The sequence below is a fragment of the Colossoma macropomum genome, unplaced genomic scaffold, assembly GCF_904425465.1.
Source record: "Colossoma macropomum unplaced genomic scaffold, Colossoma_macropomum, whole genome shotgun sequence".
Lineage (NCBI taxonomy): Eukaryota > Metazoa > Chordata > Actinopteri > Characiformes > Serrasalmidae > Colossoma > Colossoma macropomum.
In genome coordinates, this window is record NW_023494810.1 from 9,392,981 (window position 1) to 9,410,070 (window position 17,090).

At 39.5% G+C, this 17,090-nt stretch overlaps 1 protein-coding gene across 6 annotated transcripts in view; it reads left to right on the forward strand.

The window, feature by feature from the left end:
- The window catches only part of pcbp4 (poly(rC) binding protein 4), a 106,814-nt gene that overhangs the window by 30,934 nt on the left and 58,790 nt on the right, over positions 1–17,090 (forward strand). For all 6 annotated transcript variants that reach the window (XM_036559314.1, XM_036559317.1, XM_036559318.1 and 3 more), the window contains one exon: positions 15,217–15,412. In XM_036559314.1, the coding sequence (XP_036415207.1) occupies positions 15,305–15,412 (108 nt within the window). In that variant the 5' untranslated portion in view covers positions 15,217–15,304. The remainder of the gene's footprint in view (positions 1–15,216; positions 15,413–17,090) is intronic.

A 17,090-nucleotide genomic window follows, 5' to 3' on the forward strand; every position in this document is an offset into this window, starting at 1 on the left:
GCATCTAATTAAATCAAAAAAAAAGGGGGGGTCCACTTCCAGGTTATTGCCTCTACTCATTAAATACCTACTCAGCCTTCGTACTCCCATCCTAGCTAGATCACCGAACAAATTTAATTCAGCGCCTACTCTCAGCTGGAGCTTTTCTCACTAAATGAGAAAAATGGAGACAAGATGGGACCGCGGCGACTTGAGGCGTGAGCATAACCGTTGGGACATTGATACATCAGTTACGCTGGTTGGATTGATATCTCAGAATGGAGACACTAACAGACTCGCCAGTGAGACAATTTTTTGAAATCATAAAAATCCTAAAATACTAGTCTAACTTAAGGTACGTTCACACTAACGTGGCAAATGCATGTTGCCCTATACAGTGATTATGTCAGGGGTTCCTAACTCACGGCCCACCCACCCAACCAACCATGAAATCTTCCTTGGCCCACAAAGAGATTTAACCAAACCAAACATCTAATATGCAAACAAATATAACACAATGGTGTAATGCAATAATATAAACATAACTAATTAGATAACCAGCTGTACAGTTATGTCAGTCATGGATTTCGCAGGTCAATCAATGAGCTCGACCGAAATATGATGTTTTATTATTGCAAATGATTATATCAGTATAATATTTGTCGTATTAAAATTTGTTTGCTTAAACATTCATATGTTGTAATAAACCTATGCAATAAAAAAGTTTACCGTGAATGGCCCTGTAGCACTGGCCAGAGTGACTGCAAATAACTGGACTAGGTCATTGCTCAAGGCGCCAAACCACCCGTCAGAAGAACTGCAACAAACATCTCAAACACATGAGTCAAGACCAGTTTTTTTTTTCAAAATATACACATAAAAGGAAGAAAGGGGAGAAAAATGGAATTTGTCTGTAGTTCAGTGCCACATGCATTATCATTCATTATCCATGATATGTGTTAATAAATAATATCATGTGTTTGGAATATATAGCCCTGTGATGGACTGGTGACCTGTCCAGGGTGTTTCCTGCCTTCCCACCAATGAGCACTAGGATAGGCTGCAGCACCACCCAGGAGGATAAGCAGCATAGATAATGTGTGTGTTTGTGTATAATATATACTGTAAAAGATATTTTATAATATTACAGTTTACACTTATTATTGTTATTATTATTACTATAGATAATTATAATATAGTATCCAATTATTATAATTATATATTATTATTATTATATTATAGAGAACAGTTTTCAAGTCTATTTTACCCTGAGATAAACAGAGACCATTCATTTATGGTCTCGAGAGCGTTCTCGGACTCAAGTAGCACAACACTAGTGACTCATTTTGAGATTTTATATTAATTATTTCTCATTTGTGGCTCAAACATTAATGAGATATTTAGGATTTAAATACAGTGACAAGCTACTATTGTGTACAGTCTTGTTTTGAAGTACCCAGCCATGCTTTTGTCTTTGTTTGACATCAAAACACAGTAATGTAATTTGATTGTAACTGTATGACTATATAATTATGTAATTTTGTTGTTACATTTAAACATTGTGGCAAAACAATAATAGCTCTAGACTTCTACGGGTTAATAAAAAAAGAAAGGGGAAAAAAAAAAAACATTAGAAAGAAGTCATGGAGTGCCACAGTGAAATTTTGAGGCACAAGTCGAGCATGAATACATTTCCTAATTACCCTACAAACAAAGGCGTGCATTAATTTCAAGCTCCAAACAATGAGGATTAGGTACGGAGAGGTTGGGGCAGACACGGCGCACCTTTACCTCACTTCCCCCTGCCCTCTTTAATCCGGCCTCAAGCTGATTGAGTCATGGTTTGCGTAGGGTCACCAGGAGCTCTGTAATTCCTAAGCCTGAAGTCTGAATGCTAATTAGGGCGACAGTGCTAGCTACAAAGAGCTTCTGTTGCTTGTTTTTTTTTTTTATGACTTGGAGATCTGCTGCAAGAATCAAAGAGCTCCTCCAGCTACACACACAGTGGAGGATATTCAGACAAATGCGGTTGGTTGGCTAAGTCAGTTAGTTAAGTCATTTAGATGTCTGCACGACAAGCATTTTACAACAGCTTATGTTGTGCATTGAAAACATCCAGACGTTCCCAAGATAAATAACACTGAAAAAAAAGCCTTTTACACTGAAGAAGAACGAGCCTTTCTGCTGTTTAATCTGCAGTTTACTGTTAATAACATGATTCCGTAACTGTTGCTGCATTTATTTGATAAAGAATGTGATCTCAGAGCTACGGAGGTCCAGAGACGCCATGAGGTAGTTACAATTTTCTGGATTGTTATCTTGAGATAACAAGTTAGCTATCTTGTGATCTCAAGATAGCGAGTTAACTATCTTGTCCTCTGAAGATCACAAATATCTTGAGATGATGAGTTAATTACCTTGTGATCTCAAGATAACAAGGTTGTTATCTTGAGATAGAGGTAATTATTTTGTGATCTGAAGATAAAGTTATCTTGACAGAGTTAATTATCTTGTGATCTCAAGAAAACAGTTGTTATCTTGAGATAAGGAGTTAATTATCTTGTCCTCTCAAGACAACAAAGTTGTTTTTTTGAGATAACGAGTTAACCGTCTTGTGATCAAGACAACATAGTTGTAATATTGAGATAGTGTTAATTATCTTGTGATCAAGACAAAGTTGTTATTATGAGAACAAGTTATTTATCTTGTGATCTCAAGATAACGAGTTAACTATCTTGTGCTCTCAAGACAACAAGTTTGTTATCTTGAGATAGGTAATTATCTTGTGTTCTCAAGATAACAAAGCTTTTATCTTGTGATAACGAGTTAATTATCTTGTGATCTCAAGATAACAAATTAACTGTCTTGTGATCTCAAGATAACAAAGTTGTTATCTTGAGATAACGGGATAACTATCTTGTGATCTCTAGATAACGATCCAGAAAATTATAGCAACAGCTCATGACCTCATTGCACTTCTGTACAGAGCCCAAAATGTGTAGATGTTTATTCGATTTGTCTCACAGACTAGCATTTTAAACAAGAAAACATAAATAGGAAAATAAGACACATCAGTTGTTTTATCGCTATTCTGATTAAACAAAAGACTTGTTAGCGTTTACTGATCTGAACTGCGCTCTTGTGCACTCACTCAGAAGAAACATCACTGCATGCAATAGTAGAGGAAGCCATACATCTTTTATACAGTGATAGGAAACAAGGTAGCTTTGATTCTCCACGCTGATGTATTTCACTGTGGCTAAAATGGACTTGCACACACAGTAATTCCTCTGGCTGCTGGTTGAAATGTTCAAGGTGACGTTACCAAAGCCTCTAAATGCATTGCTTTTGAAACGTTCAGTTCCATAGGGTTAATAATGAGCTCATCATCTAAGGTGTACTTGTATATTATACTGTTTGACCTTTCAGTGATGTTGTGTAAAACATATGGTAACTGAAATGGGAGATTTTAGTATCAATTCCAGTGAAGGACAATATGGTCACGGAGGATCAATATCCTTGAAACATGACATGGATAAATCTGCCGTCTCCAAACTACATTAGAATGATATCATATCAGTTCCGGCCTGTCGTCTATGCCCTAATGGCAGTGCATGGTATCAGAGATGCATTCTCAAATGCTGACATTCAAATGCTCTGTGGTGTCGGACATTTGAATAATGCTCTCGCTTTCTCTCAGTACAAACAGTGACTTAGATTGAGTACGAATGGAGGTCATAGACTGGGTTTTCTAGCTTGTTTTTCTTTTTCTTTTTTATTAAATGATTGAAGTAAGGACATGACTTGACGGAACTGACCCTAGCTCAGAATTTATGTGGGCGCTCTGCCAGGACCTGGTGAGTTACGCCAGAATCTGTCAGCTTTGCTCAACCTGATTTGTTCACCATCAAAGATATTGATTTTGCTTCCCATCTGATTCGTGCTGCTGATTAGCAGAGTTGCTAAAACATTGGGGGGGAAATTTTATGTTCTTTGAACAGCGTGCTCCAGCCTTGAGCCTGATATATAGTGATCTGAGATGATTCAACAGCACATTTGTTATGTATTTTAGCAAAATATTTCCCTCTAGGCCTGTGCCTAGTAACGGTTAAACGAATTATTGTGGTAAGATCCTCCAGTGGTGGTAAAAATTTAACGTTTAGAAACATTGTTGATTTATTTTGTGCGAACCATATCAAGACACTGAGAGCCTGTTTACACCGTTCATTAACGTGGTTTATTTCCGAATGATCTATTTTGGGCCATATCGTTTATACTTTTCGCTAAAATGTATCCCAGGTTGGACCACATGAATATACACCAATCAGGCATAATGTTATGACCACCTCCTTGTTTCTGTTCTCATTGTCCATTTTATCAGCTCCACTTACTATGTAGGTGCACTTTGTAGTTCTACAGTTACAGACTGTAGTCCATCTGTTTCTCTGCATACTTTGTTAGCCCCCTTTCACCCTGTTCTTCAGTGGTCAGGACCCCCATGGACCCTCACAGAGCAGGTACTATTTGGGTGGTGGATCATTCTCAGCACTGCAGTAACACTGACGTGGTGGTGGTGTTTTAGTGTGTGTTGTGCTGGTCTGAGTGGATCAGACACAGCAGTGCTGCTGGAGTTTTTAAACACCTCAGTGTCACTGCTGGACTGAGAATAGTCCACCAACCAAAAATATCCAGCCAACAGCGTCCTGTGGGCAGCGTCCTGTGACCACTGATGAAGGACTAGAGGATGACCAACACAAACTGTGCAGCAGCAGATGAGCTATCGTCTCTGACTTTACATCTACATGGTGACCTGACAAGGTAGGAGTATCTAATAGAGTGGACAGTGAGTGGACACAGTGTTTAATAACTCCAGCAGCACTGCTGTCTGATCCACTCATACCTTTTTTCCACAAGCATGGCTTGGACACTTTCATCAGCCTAGAGTGCTATACGGCTCTTTGTTACGGATCACTCCGGCTTCATATCTTCCATTCTTTGTTTGATTGATTGTTTTTCCTCTCACCAGCTAGTCAATCTGGGTAGATGCATTTCCGCTCACGTAATTGTATACAGATATTGAAAATGCATTCAGTTTACATTGTGCTAAGCATCTGTCTCTGACCACCTCCGAATGTGGTCTGATAATAATGCAGCATTGATGGGTAAACTTTGTGTGACATTCTCAATTGCATTCTTTATCGCTGAATTGCAAGGCCAAATTAAAGATGACAGTAAGTTACAACTTCAAACTTTTAGTAAAATCCAAATGGCAATGACCTTTCCCTGAATTTGCATTTGAGCATCTGTGTTTCTTTAACGGACAACATAACGCCATTTTTCAGGCACCCCTCCAAAATTCAGGGGGTCCAAGAGGTTAATAAAGGAGGTCGGGAACCCCTAGGTCCCCCTGTATTTCACACTGCTGTCTGTCAGTACATCTTCTAATGCTCCCGGACACATCATCAGTGATGCTCCTGAAAGCATCTGCCGATGTACTTAGAGATGTGAGAATACTTATAATAATAGTACCACTTTTTTTCTTTTAGTAGTTCATAGACGGTCCCTAACTTTGAAGCATGTCCGGAACTGGTTTGCCTATTACAAGCACAGGCCTATTTCCCTCAGTAAAACCCAGCGTAGAACACCTCAGCAGAGAACATTTGCTTAGCACTCAAATCCATTTTGTCCTTCCAACTGCTTATTTGTTTGCATGCGAGCGCGTGTCCGTGTGCGATTGCGTCCGATTCTTGGCACTGGGTGTCCTGTGTGGCGGAGGGTTCTCCGCATGTGGTGCCCTGTTGTGAGTTTAGTACAGCTCTATATGGCAGGCGCCAAAGCGCCAGGCAGTATTCTCCGCTGAAAACCTCCTTCACATCCCTCCCTCCACCCCACCTCACCCCACCCCCGCCTCCCCCAGTCCTTCCCTTCTCTGAGTGGCTTCCAGGCCCCCCCTTATAAATCTCTGCTGGACACGAGGCCCTCAAGTGGCCAAGGTCACTGGTGCCGTTTTGGCTGTCAGTCATACCCCGTAGTCCCTTTCAATCCGCAGTGTTTCCTTCCACTCACCAGCATTGTGCACTCAGCTCTTTTCAGAGGCGGGAGAGGGAGGGAGAGAGAGATAGAGTAAATATTACCACAGCAACAAAAAAAGTACTGGCACTTCAGTTTCCCTCTGAAGTCGGCCCGCAATTCTCCACACGGGGCTGGCTTGAAAGAGCCCACAAGCTCCGTGAACCCGAAGAAGCCTGAGTCTTGTAATTATGATAATACGGCTGAAAGCTTTTAACAGTCAAATGTCTTTCTTTCCCCCCCAACAACGACCTTGGGGTGCACACTATTGCAGTTATTGACCTTTTAAGTTGTTGCAGTGGCCAAGGCTGTAGGAAGGGAGATTGATTTGAAGAGATAGTGATCAGAAAATCCACCCATCACCAGTGCTGCCTGAGAAATTCGTTTAAATTTGTACTTTTTAGCTGCTGGTGATGGCCTTAAATGTACTCGAATGGATATGTACTACTGCACTATCAGTCACTGTTGTAAAATATGATAGATTGATGCACTTGCCATGAACGAGTGAGAGCAAATTGAGTTTGACTGCTTTGTACAGTTCAGCACATACAGCTCACTATCTTCAGAATAGAGACCTCCGCTGCACCCCTGCTATTATATTCAACGTAATTATAGTGATTGCAAGCACTGGAGAGAGAGCATGAGAGAAAGAGGGAAAGGCTGTAGGAGGAGTGACAAAGCAGCCTCATCTTTTTTTTTCCCTCTTCTCTATTTGCTCTGTCAAGGCCTGGTCAGTGCAGAGGCGAACTGCTATGTGTGTGTGCGTGCGTGCAGTGCCCACATGTGCCAGTTCAGTCTAAAAACCTCTCAGCTAGCGTGCGTCACCATGACATCACGACTGAGCAGAAGTGCTCAACATAACCACTGCTTAGTAGATCAAAGATGGCAATGCTTAGAGAGGCGTCAGTTTATGCCAGCTTTGTGTCAGGAATTAATAAGGCCTTTTGTATCTTCAACTTCTTTGGGACATAAAATGTGCTTAGCAAATGTTCCATTTTATGCCACCAAGGTTTTATCTAATTAAACACATCAAGTAAAACTTTTAAACATGACATAATGGGACAACATTCATTTTTGTGCTGGCCGAGACGCTTAGAGCGACAGTTAAAAGGATCAGATTCATTTGCCAGCTGCTAATAAAGGATCCTTATGAATCATTTTAACTGGCCTTCCATATATGATTTTTTTTCCAGTCAGTATTTTTTGCTATACAAGATGCTGTTAATTTGAGTCAATCCATTATTACAGTGAAATCTGTTATGTTATTGCGTTATACATTAAAACCTCCAACTGAAGAGCTGCCAAACTGTAAAAGCTGAAGTCGTAGTGAAATTAAAGCTTGTTCGGTGCATTTATTTGATGTCCTAGTTAGTACATATAGGGAGAGTAATACACTTATATTCTGTAATAAAGGTTTTAGTTTTAGCAAGAACAGTATTTATAGGATTTTTACACATTCTTTGGTGCTCTAGAACACACTTGTGGAAGGCTCTTCAATGGTTCTGTAGTAAAGGAAGAGATGAACCATGAACCATGAACACTCATTGAATCCTTTGTATAATTAAAGGGTTCTTTTCATGGTGAAATGGTTCTTCAGACTGATAGAGAATGTGTTACATAAGGTTCTATATAGAAACCTTTTGAAAAGGGTTCTATATAGCACCAAAAGGGTGTCAAGCACATTCTCCATCAACCTGAAGAACCATTTCACGATGCAAAGGATTCAGAGAGTGTTCATGGTTCTATCTGGAACCATTTTCTTTACTAAAGAACCCATGAAGAACCATCTTTTTTGAGAGTGAAAATTACAAGTCATACAAAGGCAGCTCTTTGCAGTGATCGTTATATGCACTGCTTTGTTCAACAAAGACTACCGCTGACTTCAAATGGCTGTGAACGTTTGAAAGCAATGTGTTGTCCAAAAATGCAAATTTTGCAAACATTATGAGAATTAATGTTTTAACAAGAATGCTAGGTATCTACCAATTAGCACATTTCAACATGGCTATTTTTAGTGAAGGTATGGGGGAGTGGGGCACCGACTAAGGCAGAGTAAGATACAGTGTGGACTTTTTAGGTAGTTAAAAAGACTCAAACAGAATGTGCTTCTGATGATCTTCTTATGAGCCCACCCAATGGCATCTGCCGATTTTTAAAGCAGTCAGGCTGATATTTCTCAAGATTTGCCATCAAGACTGTTTCTGTACCATAAAGGTCATGGCCACACATTAGGATCTTGTTCCCACACCTTACTAATTTGTGGCCACACATTTGGATCTCATTCCAATGCCCTACAAAGTTGTGGCCACGACTTAATTATCTTGTTCTCATGCCTTACTAGGTCATAGCCACACGTTATTTTTTATTTAAACAGGATGTCAACAGCGGGACTCCGTACAATATTTTGTTTTCATGATATTTAATAAGTTGGAACAGACAAGATAGAACCTGTAGTGCAACTAAAAACAATACTAAAATAATAATCATAAACCTACAACTGCAGTGATTTTTATTCAGTGTTTTTTACAAACTGCACTGCACAAAATCCAGTTAAACAAACCTATTTATGCACACTTTGCAATGAAACATGTAGTTAGTCAGTGTTGACATCCACGATATGCCCACACAAACATATTGTAACATAATTTATCACAATAACGATAAAATATCATCATGGTGCCCATCCCTACCTGCTATATATATATAAATTCAAATTCGATATGTTATACACAGATTCATCGAAAACATACTACAGATGTCATTTAAATAAAATGTATAAATATATTATCATGCTGGTATTAGCTCTTCTACTTTATCATCAGAAATTTGCCAATTTGCCAATTGTCACAGCTTCTTTTCTCTATTCATATTTATTTTGATGAATATATCAGAAAGCTCCTCCGGCTTAAAGACCATAGAATGGTGTTTGCATCAGTTTACCAGACTTTTTAGTATTAAAACTAGCCTAGTCTGTTACAGTTAACCCCATCCGTGGAGTAGGTTCTAACATTTGCACTTACTCTGCTTTTACTTGAACTGTTCGCAAACAGTAAGTGCTGGAAACAAAGTTAATTTTATATATATATATATATATATATATATATTGTGTTCGGCTGTGCCCTGCTTTCCTTTACTCCTTTAAGACTGCATAACCAGATGGAGTGTCAATAACAGCAACACAGCTGTGAGGTAATGTTTGCATTATCGCAGCATGCACTGTCAAGCCCAAGGCCAGCCAGGGCTGAAACTCCAGAAGAGTTGTTTAGTGAAGGAGGCCTGACCATTATGTGGAATGATGGCCACGCTAGCACTGAACCCCAGAGACAGGCTATGAATCAGTCATGCGAGGGGTCAGCAGCCCGCCATAACCAGAGAGACAGCAAATTAAGGCCCAAACTCGCGTGGAAGCACTTGTGTATGTTTTGGAGGACGTGTGGTACTAAATAGAAATTTTAACCCCGTTCTGTCCAACATTTTGGTAGCATTTCAATGATTCATTTCCGTTACGATGAGAGGTTTGTATTAGAAATTCCACTGTGCATGCTGAAGGGCACCCACAACACATTCTCCCACACCACCCACCCCTAAGTCCATGAAATGAATCCTGCCCCCAGTGTGAAACCCTGGAAGAAAATCGTCTCGGCAAACATTGCAATCTTTTCCTGACTCGGCTCGGCAAATCCCACGTCCTTTCCTCTGCCTGTAAAAAGCACCCCCAAGATAAATACGAAGGCCTGTATGAATAGTTTGCAATGCAAAATGAGAATAAGCCCAAGTGGCCATCTAGGCACCTGTTTGTGCACCCCCCCTCCCACCTCTGCCCTATTAGAAGTCGTACAGTGAGTGTCAGTGAGGATGGAATGCACCATTGTGGAGTTTGGGGGTGGGGAGGTTGAGGGGTAAGCATGCATAAACCTGCCATGTTAGAGTGCGCAGCCTTGACTGCACGCCGTGATATGTGAGCTGTGCTTTGAGAAGAAGGTGGGGTCGTAAGCAACAGTGGGGCCTTGTAAATAGTAGTGCTCAGCTATGGCCAAAGCATGTCTGCCTGCATGCAGATCCTCTGGATGAATCCACCATTTTTGTAACCTATTCCGAGTACGGAGAACCATGTCAAGGCTGAAAACCCCATCGATCTCAAAGCTCTGGCATGGCAGCCAAGACTACAAGTCAAAAAAAGACTAGTAAGATATTAAAAAAGGCCAAAATCAATCAGCCGTCATAAATTTTGGAACAAGATACAGGTCCCTTCCTTACTAGTTCCCGCAAGAAATTCGGTTTTTGACCCATTTGACCGTATTCAATGTTCTAAAAAAGCATTAAAATGTTTTAGGTTGGGTCTGTTCAGGTGAAGTGGATTTTTTGGTGCCTGCAGCTTGTTTTCAGCATCCTTCATTCAAGTAATATGTGTCGAAAGTTATATCATGCATGTTCGTAGTTGTCCTTACTCGCTATCTTAAGTTTTCTCATTTAAAAGTCTGAAATTGATTAGCTGTCATAAACGCTGGAGGAAGGTTTAGGTCCCTTTCTTATTAATTCAAACAAGAAATTCAAGTTTGGACTGTACTCAATGTCTAAGACAGCATGGTAGGCAAGAATCCTCAGAAGGCTGGAATTAAATGTTTTAGGGCTTTGTCAGGTTGAATTGGGCTATTTTGGTGAAGTGGATCGAAATTAGATCCTTTTTGACTGCATCTTGTTTTCATCCCTCCTTCAAGTACTGCATGTCCAACCTCATATAGCTTCACAGTCATCCTTACTCCCTGTCTTACGTTTTCTCACTTCTTCAAAGTCTGAAATTGACCAGCTGTCCTGAATTTAGGAGCAAGGTACAGGTCTCCTCCTTATTAATTCATAGGAGAAATTCAACTTCTGCATTTGACTAAACTCCATGTGTAATACAGCATTTTTTCCATTGCGCCTGGCTTTGCTGACCTCTCCCTATGGCATGTGTTCCTGAGCTTCTTAGGACTTGGCTGTTGTCCATTACTGCCGGTCCTGACAGTGAGAGCCCCCAAGTCACTGCAGGACACTGAAAAGTCGTTTAATCGCTGCCCATTGCTCTTCATTAAGTCCAGTGTTTTATTGCTTCCAAACGAGGTAGACAGTGCCAGAGCGTCGCATCAATTAAGGATGCTGAAACTAAACCAGACATTTCTTGCCTAAGGCTCAGACATTGGTAGAACTGTCTGGGTGTGACCACTGGGCACCTTGTCCCTCTACGTCTCACTGCGCAATCACTCCTGGACTAAGTCTTTTTAATTGGTCTGTGAGCGACGGTGAGAAGGGACAAACACGGACGCTAGGAATGATGTCCGTGTCCTAATGATGCAAACATGTCCCCCGCCTCCAGACGGGACAAGTTGAGTGACAGACTGTTAACCCCCAACACCACCACCACCAAGCCATGAGACAAGCAGGCCTCATTACCGATGCAGCTCACGTGACAGACTCATCTTTCAATATCTAAGCCAGCATCAAATTTGTGACCTATATTTTCCCCTTTACCCTTGCCTATTTGGCAGACTTGCCACTTGTCAGCGATCCCAAATTTTCATACGAGTCTTCTAAAACTAGAATGGCTGTACCTGTTGTTGAGCGGGCACGACAGTGGAGCCCACAATTAACCTGTCCAGTGACTTTCCTGACTTGTCAAAAATCTGAAATCTGGGTTTCGCTGCGGCAAGACAGATGTCGGAACGTTCGTCTTCGTTTCTTATCAAGCAAGCCAAGCTCCTCATTAGCATGCAGAGATGCCACGTCTGTAGCATGTGTGATGTCTGCCAGAGTGGCCTCTATTTTTCCTCTCTTCCTTCCCTTTTCTCCCTGATATTCGGCACAAGTGGCACATCAGAGCCAAGAGCTTATTTAATTCCCCCCCTAAGCTTTTAACAGACTTGCAATTAATTTTTAAATTACAACGCATCCAGTCTCATTCCTGGATCTTTAGAAGGCTGGGATAAAATGTTTTAGTGCTTAGTTGAGTTGAATTGGACTATTCAGGTGAAGTGGATTGAAATTAGGTCTTTTTTCTTTTCTTTTCTTTTCTTTTTTTTTGCTTGCTGTTTGTTTTCACCCCTCCTCCAAGCTGTGCTGTGTATTTTCATAGTCATCCATTACGTTCTCCTTTCCCAACATCAGCTTCATTCTCTTCATATTTTACTGGCTATTTCTTTTGCAAATAAGATATTTGACTGCTGCAACAGCTGTCGAGATGATAGCATGCCCAAGCATCGGCGTACATCCCATGAAACCATGAAACAGTCACTGATTGAATGGTTATTTTGCACTATTTAGATGTATTTTTTAGACAGAGCCTTGAAAAGCAGCCAGTCCATCCCTGCAGTCTGCCCCAGGGGTCTTGGGGAGAAAGCGGCTAATGCAGATGCAACCTGCAATTACCTCACAGCTATGACACATACAATTCCCTGAGCCTGACGTATCTTCTTACTCGCTTCTCTGAGTGCCAGAATGCTTGACAGGACTCAAATACTGTATGGAATAGACTTCCCAGGCAACCCTTTGCCAACTGTTCTTCCACTTTATGGGGTGAACGCAGCTGAAATGGTGATACTTTATTTCAAGATGCCCGTGGCTCACAATGTTATTGTATAACAAAATGCCTCATTATATCTGTCAGCTGTCCCTTACGTCCTCATAAATGTGTGCTATGTTCGTCTTCATTTAACATCTGAGCACAAATAACAGTTGGCACATGTCGCTATTCATCTCTGTTGCAAGAGCTAGATGTTAAGGCCCTATTTTAAGACACGTGATAACCTTTTCTTCTGTACTGGGTTGCATTAAGGGGTGACCCCTGGCAACCCCAATTTCTGTTATACATGATTCTTTCTCATATAAAAATAGAACATCAAGGGGTCAAGCTGCTGTTCGAATGTAAAAGCAGGAAATGACCAGTTTTGCTTCCTTTGTTGAATCAGAGATCAAAAGATACTTTGTTAAAACGATGGATGATGCAAACGGTTTTACAGATGATTTCTTTGAATTCCAAAGAAATGTTATAAAAAAATATTAAAAATGTTTGTGACCCTAAACTTGAGTGTTACAATATACATCCAGCAGACATGGAACAAAAGAAGAAAATAGACATAAAGGAAAAAAAAATCAAAAAACAGCACAGTTTTCTGATCAAACGGTCTGGGCGTGGCCTAACATTTGCTTGATTTACGTCACTTCGTCCAACACTCAGCTCGCAGACCTAACATTACAGTCAATAGTGCAGAATAAAAATGGCATCAACACAAAACATTATATATTGATCTGATATCAGTAGAGAATGCTGGCCTGAAATAGTCACATGCCTAACAATATAATAAAAAGTAGCTGGAATGGGCATTTTAAGTTCATGAAAGTTTTTAATTCTTATATCATCATAAACATGTTTACTATGTGGCAGTATTTAATGTAGACATGTGTCTTTAGCTGATTACCACTGTTACAACAGTGCCTCAACTCTGGAATTTGCAATGCTATGTTCTCATTAGTCTAACGATGGTGTATGTTCACTTACTGACACTGGGTTAATATTACTAAACTAACATACATTGTATGTTGCAGTTTTTCAGTGATCGTTTTGTAAGTATTTCAACACAAAGCCTACCTCTGAGTATTACTGGAGGAGCCTGTTATTTTGTGAGCTTGCATGTTTAGTCAAAAATAGTTTATAGATGATTTATTTCCTTTTTTATTCCAAACTGAACATGGCTTATTGGAAGACACAGTTAAGTAAGCAAATGCAAAGATCATTTTGGATATTATTTTGATGTTCATTTGAATAAACAAGCGTGATAAAAACATCTGAAGGTTAAAGGCATTTTCATTAAAAATACCATTTTGTAGCTTTTCAACTTTTACGTGGTTCTGTTCTTTTAGCGTTTAAAGAATATTTATACCTCTTAGGGTGCATGTCTGTCAGTGTGCTGGTCTATATTTCACCTTGTTGATTTTAGTTCTGGTTTGCTTAGCATTCACATGGACATATTTACAACCCAAAAGTTGTATATTAAATTCATATGTATAAAAAAGTCTGATTGGGCAGGTTTATGATGTCCATTTGTTGATCTTTTTGAGCCATGTTGTACTCGGGCCTAACTCACCTCATACTTTTATATATTTAAATGTTGTTTTATGTTTTCTTGTCATATTCTAAGGCAGTAAGGTACTAGAGGCCATGCATTACAGTGGTTTTCCTACACTAAAGAGTAGAATACAATCACTGTAGCACAGCCTTTTATGACAAAAACTTGGCACGTTATATATGGTTGTTTCTGTATATATGGAGTAGTTTACAACAGCTTTGAACTCACTAAAACTATCAATTTTCATAATTGCCAGTTCAGAACAGCCAAAATAATTTTGTCTATTGCAGGTAGCAAAGAAGGTCTGTAGACAGAATTAACAATAGTTAATGCTATTTTTGGTCCATATGGAGATCTTCGGTGCACTATGCATTCATATTTCAACAGAACGTCACCAGAGTTCATTTAGAAGAGGGTCTGTTTATTTGGTGCCACCAGAGTTTGAATGGAAGCATTCCTACTTTTTCTAATGAACTGCATGAACAGAGCAATGGCCCCTGGATTTAATCAAATTTTAATCAAACCTGCCATGGTGAACACAGCCTTCGTTTATGAACCAGTTTTTTTTTTTGTTGTTGTTGTCTTTTCCCCACTGTTCTTAAACTGTCCTGCTGTTCATGGAAATTTGATTATTTTAAGACATATAAATAGATTTAAGCTTTAAGGTATGGAGTTTAGAAACTGTTTCATATGGGTGAATTTGTGGGGTCTATTAGATCAAAGCCTTTATTGATTCATTAAATATCATTGAGTATAAAATGTCTATGATTATGGTATATTTCAACACAAAACAGCCATTTAGCAACAATTTTGCAAAAAAAAAACTGTCCATTTCCACCTCTGCTTTACATTTAATTACATTAAATTGGGAAAAACTCTGGTTAAGTATATATAGACATGGGAAAGTTATTCACAGGGTCAGAGTTGTACTTACATACCCTATGCCCACAAGACTAACATTAACCTAATTAGAAAGAAATGACTAATTAATGTTTTTTGGGGCTTTAAGGAATACAGAGACCTGCTGAGTATGATCTGATGTGCTTACTTGTGTTGTCCTCGCCCCCAGTGTTGTGAAGAAGAAAAAGAAGAAGAAGAAGAAGAGTGAGCCCGTGTCCCCCTCCCCTGACAGCTCCATCATCTACATCGCTTCTTTCATGCGACTCCCTGGGCCAGACTCCACAGCCAGAATGAACTGTGAGCAGGACTTCGGAGACGGGGGCATGAACGTCACTCTCACCCTCAGGTTGCTCATGCATGGCAAGGTAGGACACACACACACACACACACACACACACACACATACACACCATCACTCACAGCTCATCCTGAAATAGCAACATCTAATAGAAGTAGCTCCATATAGTATACAGCTCATCCACAAACAAAACAGATGGAAACCATATAATACTCTCTTACACTGACTCTTGCACTACGCTGCCTTTGGGGAAACTCAAGCTAGCTGCGTAGCTCTAATGGGTTTTAAATGAATACTTAAAGCTGGCTGACATTAAGGTTATGCAAATAAGATCAGGATAAGTGGTCACTGCTAGTCACCACCCTATTTGCATTTTGAAGTGAAGTATTCCTTTAAAATTGTTGGGTTTGAGCTGATCACTGGTTCATGCTAAATGACTGTAATAATTAAATCAATCAGGCATCAGATTTGGCACAGTTGCTTAAGGATTTCTATGTATTGCTAGCAAAGCCTGTGCCTGCAAATAACTGGTCTACACGCTGGCCATTTGCATATAATTAAATGTATGTATGTAAACACAAATGGTTGGTGTGCAAACATACATTTAATTACGTGCAAATAGCAAATTTCATTTGCCATTTGCATGTAATTACGAATTAATAAGTCGTCAACTGAAATATTTATACACAGCAGAATCATTAATAAATCATTACAAATGATTGCTCTGCAGATTAACCCTTTAAACTGCGAAGGCCTTGTGGACACCCGTTTTTATTTCACACTCTAATAACCATGTAACATACATATTTAACTTTATAGCCATTGCTGTTGCAGTAGTTATGTAATAATATGTCTTAAAACCATTGCAATCACAAAGCAGTTTATAGGATTACTGTTCATGTATTCTTCATGAGGAAGTGAAATATTTGACTTTTTTTTTTTTGATGCATGGAGAAAAAATATTAAAAAGATATTTTTAATGGTCCAGGATGATTTCCTGACATTCTGATGAAAAATAATGTGATTTTATTCCGTTCTCCATAAGTAATGTGATTTCTCAGCACTTATTGTTGGTGCATTTCTTTGATTTGGAAAAAAATGTGATCTAGCAAAGCCAAAAATCTGCAGATTTTTATTTTGTCACAAACTGCTTTTCTGAACAAGAAAGCCTTTAATCTTTACTTTGATAAACATCATAGCAATAAGCGCTTGTAGCCAAATTGCAGTCAAAATGAGCTCGCAGGCTTGCGTGGAAAAAATAACAATGAAGGAATAATAATAATAAAGGAAGCCTCATACATCTTTTATACAGAGATAGAAAACACAGAAGCACACAGAAAGCTTTGATCCTGTATACTTTTTTACTCTTGCCAACGTAAACACTTTTTAACTCCTCTGGCGGCAGATTTCAGTGAGTTACCAGATATGCCAAAGTCTCTGAATGTAACACCAGCAAGACTTCTGTTTGACTGGGTTAATTGCTTGCTGATTTGATGTCAAAGTTAGAAAATTATAATAATCATACATTTTGAAGGACTTCTGAAGGACAAGTAGAAACCAAGTAGTCAGTCTTACAAGTCAAACTGATAATGGATGCTTTTCAACCGTTCCTTTGCAGTTAGGAAAGATAGTTAACTAAAACCGAATTTCCTTCCATGTGTTCTTATGAACACTTCTCATCTCATCTCTGCCTCTCAAAGTGTGTACTAAAATCTCCAGCTCACGGTGGCTCCAAAATCAAGTGA